Here is a 20,697-nt window from a genome sequence, read left to right as displayed (position 1 = left end):
TGATAGAGAAGCATTAAGACATTCACATATATAATTTTTAACTGAGTATATGATATACCCCTTACGTAGTTGAAAGATTGATGAGAAGTAGCATGATTTGCAATTGGGGATTGAACTGCATGGTTGGTTTGCATATGGAAAATAAGATTATAATCTTAAGCTAATGGATCAATTAGTTCTTGTCTATTCGAGTTATATTATCCTTAAATATGTGTTGGAAGCTTTGTTAATCCATGCCAATCAATTTTACACATACCCATGTTTACAGACCAGAGATATGGATAAAGTTTTATGCCATCCCATCAGGCATGGTTTTATATGATCTCTGATTGACATTTAAACTCAAAATTAATTTCATCCTCCTGCATATATAAAAGGGGAATTCAAGAAAAACTATCTACTCTCTTGGAAACACCCGAGTTACATTCGCAACCCAACTACTCTCTCTCTCTCTCTCAATTGCATAAAAATGCCCAAAGGTTAATCTTTCAATCTAAGTCCCAAAGTTTTTTTCTTTTTAATCAAATTCTCAAACTTATGAATCTGATTCGATTTGCAAATTTTTCCTTGCTCCATTATGTTATTGTCGAAAGTAATCGAAATGGGCGAAAGCTTCAAATTCAAATTGGAATGATTGATTGATCTTATATGTTTGGGATTTTATTTAACACAATTAAAACTTAAGATCCAATCTGAAATAAGGTATATATTTTTAGTCTTTTTATGTGATCTATCTCTACTCACTCTCCTATTCTTTTCTCTCTCTCTTTTTTTTTTTTTTGATGGATACTCACTCTCCTATTCTTTTTATTTTATTTTATCAAGTTTTGCAGTTTCTTTAGATTGGCAATGCCATTTTATTAGTAGTGAGTCTATGGATTTGCCAGCCTTGCACAGTTCAGTTGTACATAAGTTAGCGGCACGTAATAAGGGAAATGGGCACTTATATACCATTGATTGGTATGGGCTTGACATGTAATGCTTGCTGGCTAATAATGCCCAGATTAGGTGCATTATGAACTATTTCAAGGCTTGTATTTTAGGTTGTAGGACCCTCTCAAAGATGTGCTTAGGCTTAGCCCAAATAAAACAAAGTGAGGAAAAATAAGAAAAAAAAAACCATCAAAGATGTAAGCCTCCTCTGCAAATAGGGCCTAGGTTAACTTCGAGAAATTATACAGTCCTTTAGTAGACTACATAACTTGTCCACCATTCCACTAAAAAACTTCCATTTATTTAAAATTGCTGAGTCAGTAATTAGTTTATGTTTAAAAAAAATTTCTAACTCAGCAATTTTAAATAGGTGGGAATCTTTTAGTGAAGTGGTGAATTACATCACTTGTCCACCAAAAGACCTTATAATTTCTCGTTAACTTCAGTTGAAGAACATTCAGTTTTAAAAAAAAAGGTCAGTTCATCTATCATTTTTCCCCCTGGATGATACTCTTCATTTAGCAAAACCAAAAAGGAACAAAGAAATTAGGAAAAAAAGGGAATTGAGTCCATTTTGCTCATAGATCCCAAGGAAAGATAGAGGAGATGGAGATCTACCATAATTTATAGTTTAAAATAAATAAATAAATAAAACTTACATGATAGACATCTATCATAAAACTTCAGGTATTTTATTTTAATTATAATTTTTTATTATGATATTTTATTTACTCTACATATAAATTTTAACTAATCAGTTATTCATGTAATGCACGGCAAAAATTAATAAAATATAATTCTTAATTTTTTTTTGGGTCTAAATATGAAATTGATAATTATGGTAATTATTAACAAGAATTATGAAATTTAATAATAATGATAATTATTAATAAGAATTATAAAATTTGCTAATTATGATAATTATTGAAAGATATGTATTACGATTTTTAATGTATTAGAAGTATATATTCTACAATTTAAAAGAAATATGACATGGTAAGATTATAATGTATAGTTTAAATACATAATAGAACTCAAATAATGAAGTTTTTTTTTTTTTTTTTCTTCGAGAAAGAACTCAAATAATGAAGTTGAAAAACCAAAATAGCATGAACCAAAACAGAAAGAAAAAAAAAATCGTTCTTACTGTGTAAAACCCATATATGTCCTTATCCAAAATAGCAATACCCAAACTCTGAAGATGTCAAAAAATAGCAACAGCCAAATCAATCAAAATATAGCATAACCCATCAATATTGAGAACAAGAAACAAATCACCTGGTCCAAATGTCCAATGAGGTAGTGCAGCGGCAGACTGAGGTTTGGTGAGGTAGTGCAGCAGCAAGCGGAGGTTCAGTGGGGTAGTGCAGCGGCAGACGGAGGCCCGATGAGGATTGTGGCTAGAGACACAGGAGATGAGGAGGGAGTGAGATTTTAGGGAAAATGTGAAATAGGGTTTTTTATTTTTTTGAGATGTTATTAGGCGTATTAGGATGTATTGATTTTACAATAAGTTTAAGTAAAAGTCTAATGTGGCATGTCTTTATTGGCTGGTATAAACCAAAGTGTTTACACCCTATTCTTATTGAATTTAATCTCATATAAATATATTAGAATGATGACGTCTAAAATTGTGAGCCTTCCACAACTTATATTTTTATCTTTTACTAATTTTCTAAATATAAAATATGATATTTATATTAATTATAGAAATTTATTATTATTATTATTATTATTATTATTATTATTATATATAAAACCGAAACCTCTGAAACTCCCATAATTTTCCACATCATCATTTTAATTTATAAAAAATTTTAATTTTTTAAATTAAATAGTGAGAGAGTCCTAACAGGAGTCTTTCTCTTTTTTTCTTTTTTCTTTTTTGCCCTAGAAAGCCTTGACATCTAATTAACTGTACGACCGCAAAACCTAGCTACTCCTCACACGCTTTTATACGCTTTTATTGAGAATTACAGTCGGAAACATAAAACCCAACAAAAACTTGGTACTCTCTCTTCTCTGTTTGCAATCTCTACCACTTTTTATTTTTATTTTTAACTTTTGCATTGCTACAAGGGTTGTAGACGATCCTAAAGAAGTATATGTGAAGCCCTAGAAAGCCTTGACATCTAATTATGTATTATGCAGTTATGATTACGATGTGATTCAAATCTTAGTGCTAAAGACCAGCAACAAAGCCTATTGATTGTCTGTGCATGGTTTGTATCAGTTTTATATAATTATTTTTTGCAGTTGTGATATAGGAATTTGAGTTAGAGAACATGCAACCCTTTAATTTGAAGTTAGGAATTTGCTTTTGATAATCAAGTGTGCTATTCATAAATCACCGTTGAATTTCCAATAAATCTCTACAAATTCTAAAGCACAATTATTTCTTTTGGTATGTGGCTATAAATTTTCCACAAATTAAATTCATATACAAACTAAGGCACATTTATTTCGTATGATAATCCCCTTTTGGTTCTTAAAATTTTTGGTATGTGGTTATATATCTTGACAAGTTCTAAAATTATCTTGAGCATATTCAATTTATGAATCTTTGTTTTCATGGTTGATTGATTTTTTTTCCCCTTCACAGGAAGGATTTTGCCTTGAATGTTGTTGGTGTAATGCTAGATGAACTACTTTGAATTTCTTCTTCAATAGTATGATTTTATGTTTTACGGTTACAATGACGATAGACATGGGATGAGTACCAGTAGTAAAGATGAGATAACTATAGATTTATTTCAAGATAACAATTGAGTTAAAGCAAAATTTTACATAGAAGTTGAAAGTAGTAACTAATATGCAAAAAGAGAATGAAGATCAAAACTGACATGATATCTTTCTGGTAAATTACATATAGGATCTTAGTAATAACCAAATTCCACCTTGATGAGTTTATTGGACATGAAATTTTTCTTTATATCATTTTGATGGTAATTTTATTCTCAAATAACATTTTGCGATGAATATTGTATATTTTATGTTTATCTTGATAAGTTATGATGTTTTTTCATTTTAAATTTTATTTTAAGCAAAGTGAAATATATTCCGTGCATTGCACGGGTTAGCGACTAGTTATTATTATTATTAAGCATTCCCTTTCCCCGATTGTAACTATTGAACTTTAAAAAAAAACATAAATATGGTAGCTAGTGTTTCCATGAATTATTAGAAAACTAATGTGACTTGAAATTTATTTTATACGTATTTTTGTTTCACAGCTGGAGAATGAGGGATTTAAATCATAGACATCTTTGTTGGAGACCCGAGGTGGTACAATTGAACTGTAAAGTTCTTAACTAATCAAACTTGATCTAAATTTTAGAAACCAAAAATATATTTCAATCCAAAAATTATAATTTAACTGGATTTTATTGTATATAAGACTATGAGAGTCATAAATAAGTTAAGATAATGTAAGGAGTTTGAGATTTTTAAACATTTTAAGGAGAAATTGTAATTTTTTAAATTTGATGAATGACAATCAAACCTTCAACTAAATTTTAGGAATGAAAAAATATATTTCAACTTAAAAATTGTAATCTAACTGAATTATATTATTGCCAATGCCATCTTGACTTATGAATGTAGCTTGAAAATTAACTGCATTTTATTGTTGCTAACGCCATCTTGACTTTTTTTTTTTTTACAAGATAAAAATTCTACTCTAGTCTAATTTAAATGTATATGTGTGTGAAGTTCTCTCCCGAAGACTTGAACCTCGGCTTTTGCCCCTCATACTCCACAAGCACTTATACTTGTGGAGTGAACATCGCACCAAAAATATGCAATGGTTGTCATCTTGACTTATGAATGTAGCTTGAAACTAATGCATGAGGCTTTTTACAATACTTACTTCAGTTATTATTAATATTATTATTATTTGGTAAAAACCAAACCTTCGTAAATTAATGAGAACAATAACATCATAATTAAGTGGACAAAGCCTCTCGTATCATAGTCTATAGGAGGACTATTAAAAAAAATAAAATCCTAGTTGGAACCAGAGTCTCTTCTAACCAAAGCATTTGCACACTTGTTAGCTTCACAAAAATAGTAACTCTTCTTTGCCTAAGGAATTAAATTAATGAGGGTCATGCAATCCATGATAAGAGAAGCATGATGTAAATTATCGTTATACTCTTCTGTAACCCAATCAAGCAATACTCTTGCATCAATTTCAATTTCTATTGCCAAAAGATTCAAAATAATGCACAACAACAACCCATCCCTTCTTTCTCAAAAAAAAATAAAAAATAAAATAAAATAAAAATGACAACAACAACAACAACAACCCATCCCTTACTTCCCAAAGCTTTGCAACTACACTGGGGTTACCCCGTGGCTTCGGTAAAGCCTTTAACCTTTTCAGATTAGGTCACCACCACCATTATTATCATTATTATTATTATTATTCAAATACTAAGTATTTTTAACATACACGGGAAGAGGGGAGAGAGGAGAAAGTGTTAAAAAAACTGACAGTGATGTATAACCAAAAAGGGTCTAACTCTTGGATACACAGCACAAGTTTTAAACCTTTTTAACTCACATTCATTTTCTAATGTGGAATTAACCCACTAAGATTCTCATAATTGATATCACTTTCAAGTATTACCCCTATTACTAACCTCCATATAATGGTGCCAAGTTTTTCATTATAATTCTACGCCCCCGGAGCCCCCCCCCCCCCAAAAAAAAAATATATATATATATATATATATATTAATAAAGCAAAGATCTCATGTGGGAGAACATGCGATGCGATCATAAGAACAAAAAAAATATGAATTTTTTATTTCTTTGGTTCAATGTTTAAAGACTTTTTCTATTAAAGAATAAAAATTCTTTTTATGACTCTTTGTTTTCTTTGGTTCAATATTTCAAGATAAACCTCTTACACTTCTACTCCTATATATATATATATATATATATATATATTAATAAAGTAAAGATCTCATGTGGGAGAGCATGAGATGCGATCATAAGAACAACAAAATATGAAATTTTTATTTCTTTGGTTCAATGTTTAAAGACTTTTTCTATTAAAGAATAAAAATTCTTTGTATGACTCTTTGTTTTCTTTGGTTCAATATTTCAAGATAAACCTCTTACACTTCTACTCCATTATATATAGCCCACAACCCTTTATGTCATCTCATCTCAAATACATCCAAACCAAAAATAATGTCACTTATTTTTAACATGTCAATGACACCTACCTAGCTCCAACTTCGTCATACCATCTAATCTTAACCCATATGAGTTGGCTATAACAAAGAAAAGATGACTTGCTTTTTTTCATTGAGTGATGACAAATTATGGTTTTGATGTTGAGATCAGATGTTATGGGTTCTGTAAAGCATGTAATTGCTTTGGGGCTTTGGGTGTTTGGTGTGGAAAGCCATAAATATATTTTGTTTTAGAACTAAAGAGAAATAAAAAGAAACTTTCTAATTGAGTATTGATGAGATTAATTACTTTTTTATTATGTTATAGAACTTATAATTTATAGGTTCTTTTGTAGTTTTTTATGAGCCATGACAATAAAAGTAAAAGTCAATGATGCTTTTAGGGTGTTTCTCGTGCTTTATTTTTATTTTTTAATGTGGAAGCCTTGCTAAAGGCAATTAAATCTTGATAAATGAAAATGTTTTAAACCGTTTTTCTTTATTTTTATCACATTCTCTATATGCTGGTTGTAACGCCCCAAAATAAAGCACAATAAATCAGTAGAATTAGAACCTAGCAACACCAAACATAGATCCATCAATACACAAATTTCCCAATTATAAATCTGTTCTCGCACTTAAATAGTTTTATCTATCTGTTTTAAAGCCTACAGAGATGTTAGATTCTTTGAGATACACTTCAGCTTTGTCAGATTTTTGGGCTGACAAATATTGATGCATAATCAAATTTTTCCCATTAATTTAATCATAGATATTCATGAAACTCCAATATAGCTGAATGATAGATATGTGCTCAATCTAATATATAGTTGAAGCTAATATTATATCTTAATTTATCAATCCCATTGCTAGTCCTTTATTCCCCTTTTGCTGCTAGACTTAATGATAAAGCTAGACAAGTTTTTGAATATTGGCAGGTGCGTGACTGACAGATTGTGAACTTAGATAGATGGTGCAATAATATAGTAAACCATAAGCAGCTTTTTCTCATTAGCATGGTGACAAATTGATTTCCTAAGTCCACGCCTAACCACCTGTGATCTGTGCGACCCAAAGACTAATGTACATAAACATTCTCTATCCTAGGTGTGTGAGATATCAATAGCCCTTAAGCTATATAGACACTTGCCAGGTATCACATAAATAAAAGAACCCAAGTAATGAGGAGGGATTACCTGATTCTCCCACACACAGCCGCAGAGAAGACTAAAAACAAGAAGATTTCTTCGTGCCGCTCAAAGAGGGGAGATCTCCTATTTATATATATATATATATATATATATGCACGTATAATTCAGATAAAAGCCTAGGGTTTTCCTTCTTCTTTTTTTTTTTTCCTTTTTTTAAGCTTATCAAGGCCGATATATATATATATATATATATACCTATTTCATCTCACTTGGGCCTCTTATACCCTACTAATTATCAGATTTAAATGTCTTAGACACAAACCAATTAAATCCATTTAATTGTGAGTCTCATTTTTAATTTACGTATAAGACTTAAATTAGTATCAAAATTATGGGGTGTTACACTGGTACTGACAAATTATTTTCTTTTGTTGAGATAATGAAATGAGTTTTTGAGATATGGGGCTCGGTATTTGATTGTGAAAATTGAGGTAGTTGAGGAAGTATTTGGTAGATTCCTTGATTTTTTTTGTAATTTTAGGATATGAAAGTATTTTATACTTTGAATTTAAATTTCTAAATAATTTAATTAATTTAAAAAATAAAGTCTACAAATAATATAATATGTTCGTCTCCTACAAATGTCGAAAAACTTGACTGTTCCAACCTCAAAATTTTTGATTAGCAATTCAATTCTACTCAATAGTTGGAAACCAATTCTATGAAAATTTTTTTATACACAATATGAATTAAGAAAATTGAGATTCAAAGCATTTAGCAATATTTTAGTAAAACATAAATATTATATAGCAAAATGAGTATTATAAATGGGTCTTAAAAAACATAAAACTTGTTTCAAATTAATTTGCAAAATTATATAGTTAACTCTAATGGATCAAGTTGTTTCAATTTGGTTTCTTGTTTATTTTCCTCCCTTTGCATAAAGGTAGAATACATAGAATGTGGTTAAGAATTTTACATACATTTTTCAACTAAAAAAAAACTATTGAAACAAATTTAATATAAAAATCTATCAATAGGATTTAGCATTTAGGTAATAACTAATAATCAACAATGATTGCCTAGAAAAAAACCAAAAAAAGAGTAATTTTGAGGACACAACAAATTTTGCCAGCTCTTTAACATCTGTCGTTTGATAATATGTGATTAAAGTAACGTTATTAGCAGATAACAGCGTTACCACTTTTGATAACACCAATTACAATATGCACATGGCATGAAAAAAAAAAAACAAAAAAACAAATTGTGAGAAAATTTTGTGATCCAAAATCTATCCAAAAAAACAAAAACAAAAAATCAAATTAATGGTTGGTTATAAAATCTTGTCATTCTTAGATGTCGTAGAAATTTTAATAACCACTACATGGCAAATGAAGTAGCCAACATTCATAAAAATAAAAAAATTGAACCTCCCAAAGATAAAAACATTTACCAAGAAAAACCGTGGACTTTGGTGAGCCACAGAATTTAGGGATGGTAATGAGACACGCACAAAAACAAACACTTCCGAGGAAATCGAACCGGCACGTAACGGGTCAACTGTAATAGCAATCAACGGGTAATCATGGGTTGCCCGTAACCTTTCATTCCCTCCCTTCCCTCTCCAACGTTCATTTATAAAATAAAAGCCCTCCTTATGAACCCTTAGTTTGTTGTCTCATCTCAGTGCAACAAGTCTCAATTCCATCTTTGCTTTGGCTTTCCTCACAGCTTTGTCTCTCTCTCTTTCTCTTTCCCTCTCATTCTGTGTCTTTTGGATGGAGGGCGAGAAGGCCTAGGATAGGTCTCTCTCGTTGAAAAAAGTTGAGAAAGAAAGGGAGTTTCCCGTTTTAACAAAAAAATTTATAAAAAAAACTAAAAAAAAAAAGAAAAAGAAAAGAAAAGCCCCAGAAAAGAGAGGGATCTTTAATTGTCTTCCTTGAACTTGCACTTGTTGTTCATCATGGGTTCCACATTCATTTCTTTAGAAGATGTCAAGAACGAAACTGTCGATCTTGTAAGCAAAACAACAAATATATATATATATATATATATATTGCTTTCTTTTCCCATTCTTGTGTTTCATTTGAATATGTTTTTGTTGGATTTTGTTTTGATAAACAATGAAAAACTCAATATAACACAAATATGTCAAATGGGTATTCTTTGTTTTATATGTTTTGTCAGCTGGGAATTTTCATCTGCTAATTTTATTCATTTCTTGTTTGGTTATTCTTCTTTAGCTATTCTTTTTGTTTTATTCGTGGAAAGGCTTTTGGATGACATGAACTTGGATTGCATGACAGGAATAATGAGAGTTTTTTTTCATGATTTTATTTTTCGATTTTCTTAGAACTACGTTGGAGCTAATGGTTATAATAAGTTGTTGATTTTCATGAATTGTGATTGTCTGTGCAGGAGCGAATTCCTATTGATGAAGTTTTTGAGCAGCTGAAATGTTCAAGAGATGGTTTGACAGGAGATGAAGGTGAGAAGAGGCTCCAAATCTTTGGTCCAAATAAGCTTGAGGAGAAAAAGGAGAGTAAAATCCTCAAGTTCTTGGGTTTCATGTGGAATCCCCTGTCATGGGTCATGGAGTGTGCTGCTATCATGGCCATTGTTTTGGCCAATGGAGGGGTATCTCTCTCTCTCTCTCTCTCTCACACACACACACACACACAAGATGTGAAATAACGTTGACACCATTATAAAGTGTATGAGACCTTGATATCTTTAACGATGAACAATTCAGGGAAAGCCACCGGACTGGCAAGATTTCGTTGGTATTGTCGTGTTGCTCCTCATCAACTCAACTATCAGCTTCATTGAAGAAAACAACGCAGGCAATGCTGCGGCTGCTCTCATGGCAGGTCTTGCCCCCAAAACCAAGGTACACATCACATGTTCATGATCCACGTATATACATGCCCAATACTCAATAATTAATTACACTCGTCGCTGCATTCAATTTTATGAAGAATTTAACTTAATGGATTCATGTGTTTGTAGGTGTTGAGGGATGGGAAATGGAGTGAGCAAGATGCAGCAATCTTGGTACCAGGAGATGTGATCAGTGTCAAGTTGGGAGACATCATCCCAGCCGATGCCCGTCTCTTGGAGGGTGATCCTCTTAAAATCGACCAGTCTGCTCTCACTGGTGAATCCCTTCCAGTCACCAAGCACCCGGGCCAAGAGATCTTCTCTGGTTCCACCTGCAAACAAGGAGAGATTGAGGCTGTTGTTATAGCCACTGGAGTTCATACCTTCTTTGGCAAGGCTGCTCACCTTGTGGACAGCACAAACCAAGTTGGTCACTTCCAAAAGGTATACTAGCCAGCTAATAAATTGCATACTAAATTTTAACAATCCATATATATTTCTTCGGGGATTTTTTTTGTTGTTGTTGGATTGATGTTTTGATGGTTGTTGATAATTTGATCAGGTGTTGACAGCCATTGGTAACTTCTGTATCTGCTCTATTGCGATAGGCATGCTAATTGAGATTGTAGTGATGTACCCAATCCAACATAGGAAATACAGAGAGGGTATTGACAACATGCTGGTGCTTCTTATTGGAGGTATCCCAATTGCTATGCCGACGGTCTTGTCTGTGACCATGGCTATTGGGTCTCATCGCCTGTCAGAACAAGGTGCTATCACAAAGAGGATGACAGCCATTGAGGAGATGGCAGGAATGGATGTCCTATGCAGTGACAAGACTGGGACTCTCACCCTCAACAAACTCACTGTTGACAAGAACCTGATTGAGGTTAGTGGCTTAAAAGCCAAGTAATGTAATTTGCCAAAGGAAATGCACTTGTAACCATTTTAAGTATTGGTACTTATCATGGGTGTATTTTTTACTACAGGTGTTTCCAAAGAACATTGATAAGGATACTGTAGTCTTGCTTGCTGCCAGGGCTTCCAGGATTGAAAACCAAGATGCCATTGATGCTTGTATTGTTGGAATGTTGGGTGATCCCAAGGAGGTATGAAATTAAAACTACTTTTTGGCCAATGCATTTCATGTTAGTCTACTTTCTATTCATTGACAAGTTGTAACTGCTGGCTTTGCAGGCAAGAGCAGGAATCACTGAGGTGCATTTCTTGCCCTTCAATCCTGTAGATAAGCGCACAGCAATCACCTATATTGACGAAGATGGCGACTGGCACCGATGCAGCAAAGGAGCTCCTGAGCAAGTACGAAAATCCCCTCTTGAACCGTTATAGCATTTCCATATCAGACGTTCAACAAAACATCCTATCAACAAAATTTTCTTCATTGAAATATGATAGAACTAACTATTATACTTGTTTACCAGATCATTGAACTTTGTGATCCAAAGGCGGATGTGAAGAAGAAGGCACACAGCATCATTGACAATTTTGCTGAACGTGGTCTTCGTTCCTTGGGAGTTGCTAGACAGGTAGACTAGTTGTTAATTAATAATAACAGCTTCTTGATTATCAGTAAATGAAAAGTGTAAGCAGTATTGAATCGGGTTCTATGCCCTCCCAATGCAGATTGTTCCAGAGAAGACCAAAGAGAGCGCTGGAGGGCCTTGGGAGTTTGTTGGTCTCTTACCCCTTTTTGATCCTCCAAGGCATGATAGTGCAGAGACCATCCGTCGGGCTCTTGACCTTGGTGTCAATGTTAAGATGATCACTGGTGATCAGCTTGCCATTGGAAAAGAGACTGGTCGTAGGCTTGGCATGGGCACCAACATGTATCCCTCTGCCACCCTCCTTGGCCAGAGCAAGGATGAGTCCATTTCTTCCATTCCTGTTGATGAGCTCATTGAAAAGGCTGATGGATTTGCTGGTGTTTTCCCTGGTAATAAAATTTCATTTTAGCTCTACCAAAAATGATGTCGATATTGATTATTGCATTGCATAGTATTATTAGCAATTCTAATTTGGGGCTTGACAGAGCACAAGTATGAGATTGTTAAGAGGCTGCAGGAGAGGAAGCACATTTGTGGAATGACTGGAGATGGTGTAAACGATGCCCCAGCACTCAAGAAGGCAGACATTGGTATTGCAGTAGCTGATGCTACTGATGCAGCTAGGGGTGCATCAGACATTGTCTTGACAGAGCCAGGTTTGAGTGTGATAGTGAGTGCTGTGTTGACAAGCAGGGCTATCTTTCAGAGGATGAAGAACTACACAATCTATGCTGTTTCCATAACAATACGTATTGTGATGGGGTTCCTGCTTATTGCTCTCATCTGGAAGTTTGACTTCTCACCTTTCATGGTCCTGATCATTGCCATCTTGAATGACGGAACCATCATGACCATCTCCAAGGACAGGGTGAAGCCATCTCCTGTTCCCGACTCATGGAAGCTCAAGGAAATCTTTGCCACTGGAATTATCCTTGGGGCCTACCTGGCCATCATGTCTGTGGTGTTCTTTTATCTTGCAAATGACACCAACTTCTTCAAAGTGAGTGAATCACACGTGTGTGTAAGCTTATTTTGATTAATTGTACGAAAGTATGGTTGTACCTTGAAACAGGTGATGCTTTAGAATATAGCTTTTTAGATTATTTATAAAAAAAAAAAAAAAATTAAAAAAAGGGAAGTCAAATAAGAAATAATAGAAATATGATTGTATAAAGAAGTTGGATACTAATAATATAACTATTGCAGAAAGTTTTTGGAGTGAAGGCAATTGCTAATAATGCTGCAGAGCTTAACGCGGCCCTTTACCTTCAAGTGAGCATTATTAGTCAAGCACTCATCTTTGTGACCCGATCAAGGAGCTGGTCCTTTGTTGAACGCCCTGGTTTCTTGCTTTGCATTGCCTTCATTGCAGCACAATTGGTTTGTATTTTTATTTGTTATTGTGTTGAACTTGTTCTTACTACTTTTGTGTGCATGATTACCGTATATTGTCCTAATTGTGTAACCTGTTCAAATTAGGTTGCCACTATCATTGCTGTGTATGCACACTGGGGCTTTGCCAGGATCCATGGCATTGGGTGGGGATGGGCAGGAGTGATCTGGATTTACAGCATCATTACCTACCTCCCTCTCGATGTCCTCAAGTTCATCATCCGATTTGGATTGTCCGGCAAGGCCTGGAACAACATGCTTCAAAACAAGGTGACTGATAATTCTCATAACACCGTATAATCTTTAAGCTCCATCAGTCAATGTTATTCAATTTAATTTTTGCCTTTTGTTTTCTCTTACCATTGCTTTCTCTTTGTGTATGTACCTAATGAAGACCGCTTTCACGACAAAGAAGGATTATGGGAAGGGCGAGAGGGAAGCACAATGGGCCTTGGCTCAACGTACACTCCATGGTCTCCAGCCTCCAGAAGCATTATATACAGAGAAGAGCAGCTACCGGGATCTTTCTGAGATTGCAGAGCAGGCGAAGAGGCGTGCTGAAGTTGCCAGGTAGATTACAGAACCAGCCCCATCTAAAATTCACCCCTGGAGATATTTGAACTTAAAAATTCTCATTCAATCCAGCAGGAACATAAGTGATTACAAATTTATATAATTCTGGGAAACTTTTAACTTCAACATGTTGTTTCATGGTTCCTTAAATAAACTTCAATGAGGCCCTATTGGGGCAGGAAGCTCTATAAAAGATTGTACCTATGCATTAAATTGGACTAGCTAACAAAGTTTGTATGATAGTCCAGTTAAGCATTCAAATATCGAGTTCATTTAGAAAAGTCATTCTCATTTCGAAAACCACATTGAATATAAACTCTTCTTATTTTTGCAGGCTCAGGGAGTTGCACACCCTCAAGGGACATGTTGAATCAGTGGTGAGGTTGAAGGGTCTGGACATTGAAACCATCCAACAGCACTACACAGTTTAAAAGACCTCGTGAAATATGGAATGCGGTTGAGTCGTTAATCAAGTGTATGTAGACAATTAAGGAAGATGGGAGGACAAGGTTTAAAGGAGAAGCTCTTTGTGATGTTTCTTTCTTCGTTTGATTTTCTATGTTTCTTTCCATGAGGATTTAGAATTGCTGGAATAACCAGATGCTTTGAGACTTGTTGTAGTTGATTTGGAGAATGGAAAAATGAACTCAAAGGGACGGAACGAAGATTAAAGGAGCTATTATATATTATTATAGAAATATGGTGTCTCGTTTTAGTATGACAGAACTCCTTTGTCTTTCTTTCCAGACGTTGTTACCCTTTTCTCCATTTCTATCCTCATTAGATTTTTGGTTTTAGGTTTTCAGGATCAAAAATACTCCCATGTACTAGTTTTTTTATAGAAATATAGTGTCTATATATTTCTCTTCCGTTTTCTTTAGTATTATAGTACCCTTTATCTTAGATCAAAGTTCATTGCCTCCAAGTTTTATTAGCATATCAATATCATGCAGGAACCAAATCACTTCCTGAAATAAGCAGCAAGATATGTTGCCCCCCATAATATCTATAAAGTGTTAAATATTAGCATTGATAAACTATGTTGAATATGCTAGTATAGATACGGAAGTAAAAGCATAAAGTATAAAACACAATAACACACGAGAGTTACATGGTTCAGCCTAACGGCTTACATCCACGAAGGAAACCTTAAAGAGCTACATCAATAATATATTATAGTGTAGTACAAATCCTATATTATAATAAATCATAACATGTGTATATATAGTAAATTAAACCCTAGATTAATAGAGTTCTAGTACAATTAGGAGACTTGGCTTGTATACAAAGTAGAATTAAGTTTGTGCCTATGCTAATAAACTAATATATCTCTAACATAAAGCAAGGAAAATAGACACATACTGCCCTACTCAGATGACTATATGATTTCTCTGAGTCAGGAGATTGTTTATTGGAAATTCAGATGATTGTGAAACATCAATTTCTATGTATTTCCCCTAAATGGATGTCATGAATGAAATTTTAAGGTTAAAGACAACCACTAGATCATTCGGCCAAGGGATAGAGGAAAAAAAAATGGCCAAGAAATAGGGATTGCAACTTGTTAAAATTTGGTCAGATTATCCAAATCACAACCCCAAAAAAAAAAACATATATATATGTATATATACATAATATCTGATTTGTAGTTGTGTTTTCTCAAGTAATGGTTGCTTAATTTCAGTCTATCTTCTAGTAATACAAGTATTTCAGTATTTGCTTTTCAGAAATAAATATAAAGGCAAAACTTAGTTACAATCTTTAACTGCTTATGTTTCTCAATTAAATAAAATTTTCAACCATGAATGTTATCAAAAATTGACTTTCGCAACAAAATGGAATATGAGTTTTGACAACATTATGATATTATTCATTAGCAACAATTAGTACGGATTCAATCATTGATGATTTTAAAATTTTAAGAACGCACACTGAATTTCATGTTCATAAATGATTGCATTGTAATATATTAACTTATTAAGAAATAATGATGTTGTATATTTATCTTTGTTAATACTAAATGGATACTTATTTAGAGTTTCATAATAACTTTTTATTATATATATATATATATATATATATATATATACTTTTACCCTCCTAACTCTAGTTCATAATTCCATACGTGATGATCAGCTTTTGCTTGAAAATTGGTATTTTTGCTTTTGCTGTTGATTGCGATGACCAATAATCGGTTCATGTTTTAAGTGGTAAAAGGGCTCAGATTAGATACGGCTAATATGGATGCTTTATTGGAGGAAATTCTTGTGGTTAATATGTATCATGGTTAAAGGAAATTCCTCCTTGTTTTACTGCAACTGTTGACGCGGATGTACTTTTTTTGATTTACTATTAATAAAATTTTTTAATTCTTTATAATAAAAAAATTACAAATTAACAGGATAATAAATATGAGGAAATAAATGGAAAGTACACTTTTTTAGTTTGACCCTTTTTTATGTAGTTTATCCTCCAAAAAAAAAAAAAGTTTGACCAAAATTGATTTAAGCCTTTTCACTTTACTTTCCAATTAAGTCCTCTAAATTTTAAGTTTATTCAACTCTACTCTATTTCTCTCTTTTTCACCTCAATACAAACAGATCATTAAAGTTTATCTGTTGATTTCTGTTAAATGTTGCCATTAAGTGTCCAAATTTTTATTTTTATTTTTCAAAATTTTTAAATAAAAAATATTTTAATTGAAGTTGACAAAAATGCTTTTTTATCAGAACAAAAAGACCTTAATTGAATAAATATAAAACTTAAATAACTCAATCAAACGAAACAAAGTTAGAAGTTTAAAATAAATTTTCATCAAATTTAAATAGTGCATTTTACATTTTTGCCAAAATCATATACTAAAGTTGAGTTTAAAAATTGTGGTTGTGCCATGTGGTAGCACCAAATTGCAGAAATTTTTGTAAATTTTTTATATAAAAAAATTAGATATCAAATTTTTTGTTCTTATCTTCTTCTCTTATAATTTTTAAGTTGATAAAAATCTTAATTTGGTTACAAGCTTCTTTTTCTATAATTTCTAAGTTGATGAAAATCTTAATTTGACTACAATCTTATTCTCCTATAATTTCTAAGTTGATAAAAATCTTAATTTGATTACAATCTAAAATTTTCATCTAATCCTTTTATTATTAAGAGTAAATAAAATCTTATCTCCAAAATAAATGGATTGCAGTGCCATCATTTTTTTTTAAACCAACCCCATCTTTAATATATAATAAGTATAATAAAAGTTGAGTTTAGAAGTTGTAGTTGCGCTGTGTGGCAACACCAAATTGTAGAAATTTTTGTACATTTTTTATATAAAAAAATAAATATAAATTTTTTTGTTCTTATTTTCTTCTCCTATAATTTATAAGTTGATAAAAATCTTAATTTGATTACAATCTTCTTCTCCTATAATTTCTAAATTGATAAAAATATTAATTTGATTATAATCTAAAATTTTCATCTAATCCTTTTGTGGGCTACTTTTTTGTTGTCCCAAGGAAACTATTTATGTACTCCCTGGGATACTTTTGCAATTAATTAACTGATGGTACACTACTCCTTCAACTTCATAGCTTATAAGGTAGCAAGTGGGGGGTGTTGTCTTCGATATGGGACTGCAAAAGTATCCCAAGGAGTACGCAAACAGTTTCCCTGGGACAACAAAAAAGTAGCCCACAATAAAAATTAACTGATGGTACACTACTCCTTCAGCTTCACAGCTTATAAGGCAGCAAGTAGGGAGAGTTGTCTTCGATGTGGGACTGCAAAAATATCCCAAGGAGTACACAAACAGTTTCCCTGGGACAACAAAAAAGTAGCCCACACCTTTTATTATTAAGAGTAAATAAAATCTTATCTCCAAAAGAAATGGATTGTAGCGCCATCAATTTTTTAGTTGATTTTTTTTTGAAGCCAACCCCATCATTAATATATAATTAACTACACAAAAAATAATTTATGAATTGTATTCATCACATACTCGGTATTAAAAATTAGTATTTTAAGTTTTATCTTTTTTGGGGAAATAAAAAGGAAAGTTTTTGGATAAACAATACTCTCTCTTCTCACATTTATAATGGACCCTACCATGAATTTAATGAGTGGACTCCACCATGAATGTGAGAGGAGGGAGTACCTAAAAATTACTCTCCAATAAATACAGGAGAGATAATCCTATAATCAATTCTACTTATATTGCTCCGTTAATATATCTTTTAATTAGTTTCCTTTGGAGTGCAAGCACTAACATTTAGCTAAATAACTTCGCAAATAGTGAAGGGATGAGTTCATGCACCACCAACTATTAGAATTCACCTTTAACAAAGTTGGACGGGGAATTTAAAAAAAAAATTTAAAATTAGTAGTTCATTCATTACTCTATATGATATCTTTGGGGCATAGTAGTGAAGATGCAAAGATGGTTGCAATAGGTTAGAGAGATTGAAGTTCATTAATTTTGCTTTGTATGTGATGTCTTTGGGCACACAAGTGAAGATGTAAAGATGATTGCAATAGGTTTTAGAGATTGTAGTTAAAGCTTTATCCACAAATATCATATTAAGGGTCCGTTTGAATACAACTTGTTTTACTGAAAAACACTGTAGTAAAATAATTTTTAAATGTGTGAATAGTATCGTGGGATCCATTTTTAATTTTTTTTTCTAAATAAAGTGGTTGTGGGTCCCGTAAACAATACGTGAACAGTATATGAATAGTGCACTTTGTCTCCTAAAAATTGAAACGCATGCATCAAAAAAAAAAAAACAAAGGAAAACGCAAAACGCCAAACACAGGAAAATAATTCCTATCCAAACGTATACTAAGCATTTATAAATTACTAGCCTCATCACTCATGCTTCGCACGTGCGATGAGGCTCTTTTTTTATTTTGAGTTTAATGTTATTTTTCAATTTGAATTTATCTACTATTAGTAAGGTTACACAAAAAGTTATTTTTAAGAAACTAAAATTTAGGATTTGAAATTGAGTAAACTGTTGAGTTTAGTGAATGCTAGTATAAATAGTGAATTTCAAAAACATAATATATGATATCAAAAGTTCTCATTCAATTCCAATCCAATCACATTGTCCCAAATCCAAATGACAATTGAGAAATACAACTTTGTGTTCAAAATGGTCTTGCCTCTCTCTCCTGTGACCTGTCCTACACTAATTATGATATTTTTCATTCCTGCCAAAGACATTTCCCGCCACACCCACACAACACAATCTCTCTCTCTCTCACACACATATATATGGGATCATACTAACAGGTGTCAATTCATTTTAGGAAAATTTTGACACCACTTTTATGGGAAATGAAAAAAATTGTCAAAATATTAATTTTTTTTTCTTTTCCCATAAAAATTTTCTTTAAATGAATTGTTATCCATTGACCTAAGGATATCCGTTAGCATTTCCACACACACACATATATATTCCAAATAGAATCCCCCTCTCTCTCGACACTCCCATAGCGTCGTCTCAGAAACTCATAAAATACAAGCGGAAGTGCCTAGAGAACATTCATACAAACGACGAAATGATGGCTGCTCTTTAAATCAACTCCAAAATCCCCTGAGCTCTCTGCCTCTTCCTTTGCTAAGTGTCAATGGTCTCTCTCTCTAAATTTAACTTTCAATGAAATTGAAAACCCATCTTTGTATAACACATCTAAAAACCAAAACACATCATTTTTTTTACCCAACATGGAAAACCCATTTCTCAAAATTTTAATTAAAATTTTTTTTTCCCCAAACCACTTTGCTTTATAGATATGTTGCGCCCCAATAATATCTATAAAGCAAGGAAAATAGCCGCATATTGCCTACTCTAATGACTATATGATTTCTCCAAGTCAGGAGTAGAAATGGCAAAGGGTCGGGTTCGGGCCGGGTTTTTTGATATCCAAATCCAACCTGCAGGCCTTTTCCGTTACCTAAACCCGGCCCATTTAACAAACAGGTTTTTTTTTATAGGGCCCAAACCTGCCCTGTCGAGGCCCACGGGCCTTGTCCAGCCAATTTTGCCGCCTATTTAGAAGGCCTAATCTATGGCCCAATCTAATCCAATCTTTAAAAAAAGAAAAATTACAACCACAGAAATCACAATCACAAAATTTTTTTTGATATCACACCCATCAAAAAATATATATATATATATATATACAAATCACAAACAGAAACTATTTTCAATCTTCAATATGATATTGTTTCATTTCAGATAAAATTTATATATATATATTAAAAAGAGAGGACAAAATAATGGATATAGATGATTTCAGGAATGGTTCTAGAGACTTCAGGTGTGGATGTGTGGACATTTATAGAGATAGCAATTTCGGTGGTGTCTATGGATTATGGTAGTGAGTTGAAGCAACGAAGAGATGGGATCATTGAGAGGCTCTATGTTGCGACGGCATCATTTCAATCTTGTTGTCAGATTTGTGATGAAGATGATGGTGATAATAATAACGTCGATAATGAAGCGAAGACAATGACGGCAGCAAGGATTTGCATTTGTATTGTGGTTTGTTAAGATCAGCAAAAGTGGGTGGCCGGCAGCAGTGTGTGAGAGCCTGTGTGTGTGTGTGTGAGAGAGAGAGAGAGAGGTGAGGGTGTGGGTTTTTTTTTTTTTTTTTTTTTTTTAATATTATATATGTATAGGGTCGGGTTTGGGCCTGATATGCATAAAACCCGAACTTGACCTGGACCTATTCCGAGTTTTTTTTTTTTTTTTTAAAAAAAAAAAAATCCATATCCGACCCTATTATTTATTAGACCGGGTAAAATTTGGCCCATTAGGGTTGGGTCGGGCTGAGTATTCGCGGGTCAGGCTTTTATTGTCATCCCTAGTCAGGAGATTGTTTATTGTAATTTTAGATGATTGTGAAACATCAATTTCTATGTATTTCACCTAAATGGATGTCATGAATGAAATTTTAAGGTTAAAGGCAACCACTAGATCATAGATCATTTGACCTATGGATTGAAACAAAAAAAAGATGGTTTTT

At 32.8% G+C, this 20,697-nt stretch overlaps 1 protein-coding gene across 1 annotated transcript; it reads left to right on the top strand.

Annotated features, from left to right (window-relative positions):
• The first annotated feature begins 8,938 nt into the window (after positions 1-8,938).
• On the top strand, positions 8,939-14,553 carry LOC115977190 (ATPase 8, plasma membrane-type). Its single transcript, XM_031098895.1, has 14 exons — positions 8,939-9,284; positions 9,686-9,904; positions 10,020-10,157; positions 10,277-10,591; positions 10,710-11,036; positions 11,137-11,256; positions 11,345-11,467; positions 11,590-11,694; positions 11,792-12,101; positions 12,198-12,712; positions 12,919-13,092; positions 13,192-13,374; positions 13,499-13,674; positions 14,012-14,553. Exons 1-14 carry the CDS (start codon positions 9,231-9,233, stop codon positions 14,106-14,108), a joined length of 2,856 nt encoding a protein of 951 aa, XP_030954755.1. The 5' UTR covers positions 8,939-9,230; the 3' UTR covers positions 14,109-14,553.
• The last annotated feature ends 6,144 nt before the right edge of the window (positions 14,554-20,697 follow it).

This window comes from Quercus lobata, chromosome 2 (assembly GCF_001633185.2).
Source record: "Quercus lobata isolate SW786 chromosome 2, ValleyOak3.0 Primary Assembly, whole genome shotgun sequence".
Lineage (NCBI taxonomy): Eukaryota > Viridiplantae > Streptophyta > Magnoliopsida > Fagales > Fagaceae > Quercus > Quercus lobata.
The sequence above is the reverse complement of the archived record's forward strand: the minus strand, read 5'-3'. Positions and strand labels throughout refer to the sequence as shown.

Bases quoted from the DNA above. Each gene is read 5' to 3' on its own strand.
- LOC115977190 (XM_031098895.1), top strand. From the start codon at position 9,231: ATGGGTTCCACATTCATTTCTTTAGAAGATGTCAAGAACGAAACTGTC. The intron at 11,695-11,791 runs GTAGACTAGTTG...CTCCCAATGCAG, and splicing joins CCTTGGGAGTTGCTAGACAG to ATTGTTCCAGAGAAGACCAA. The intron at 13,375-13,498 runs GTGACTGATAAT...TACCTAATGAAG, and splicing joins ACAACATGCTTCAAAACAAG to ACCGCTTTCACGACAAAGAA.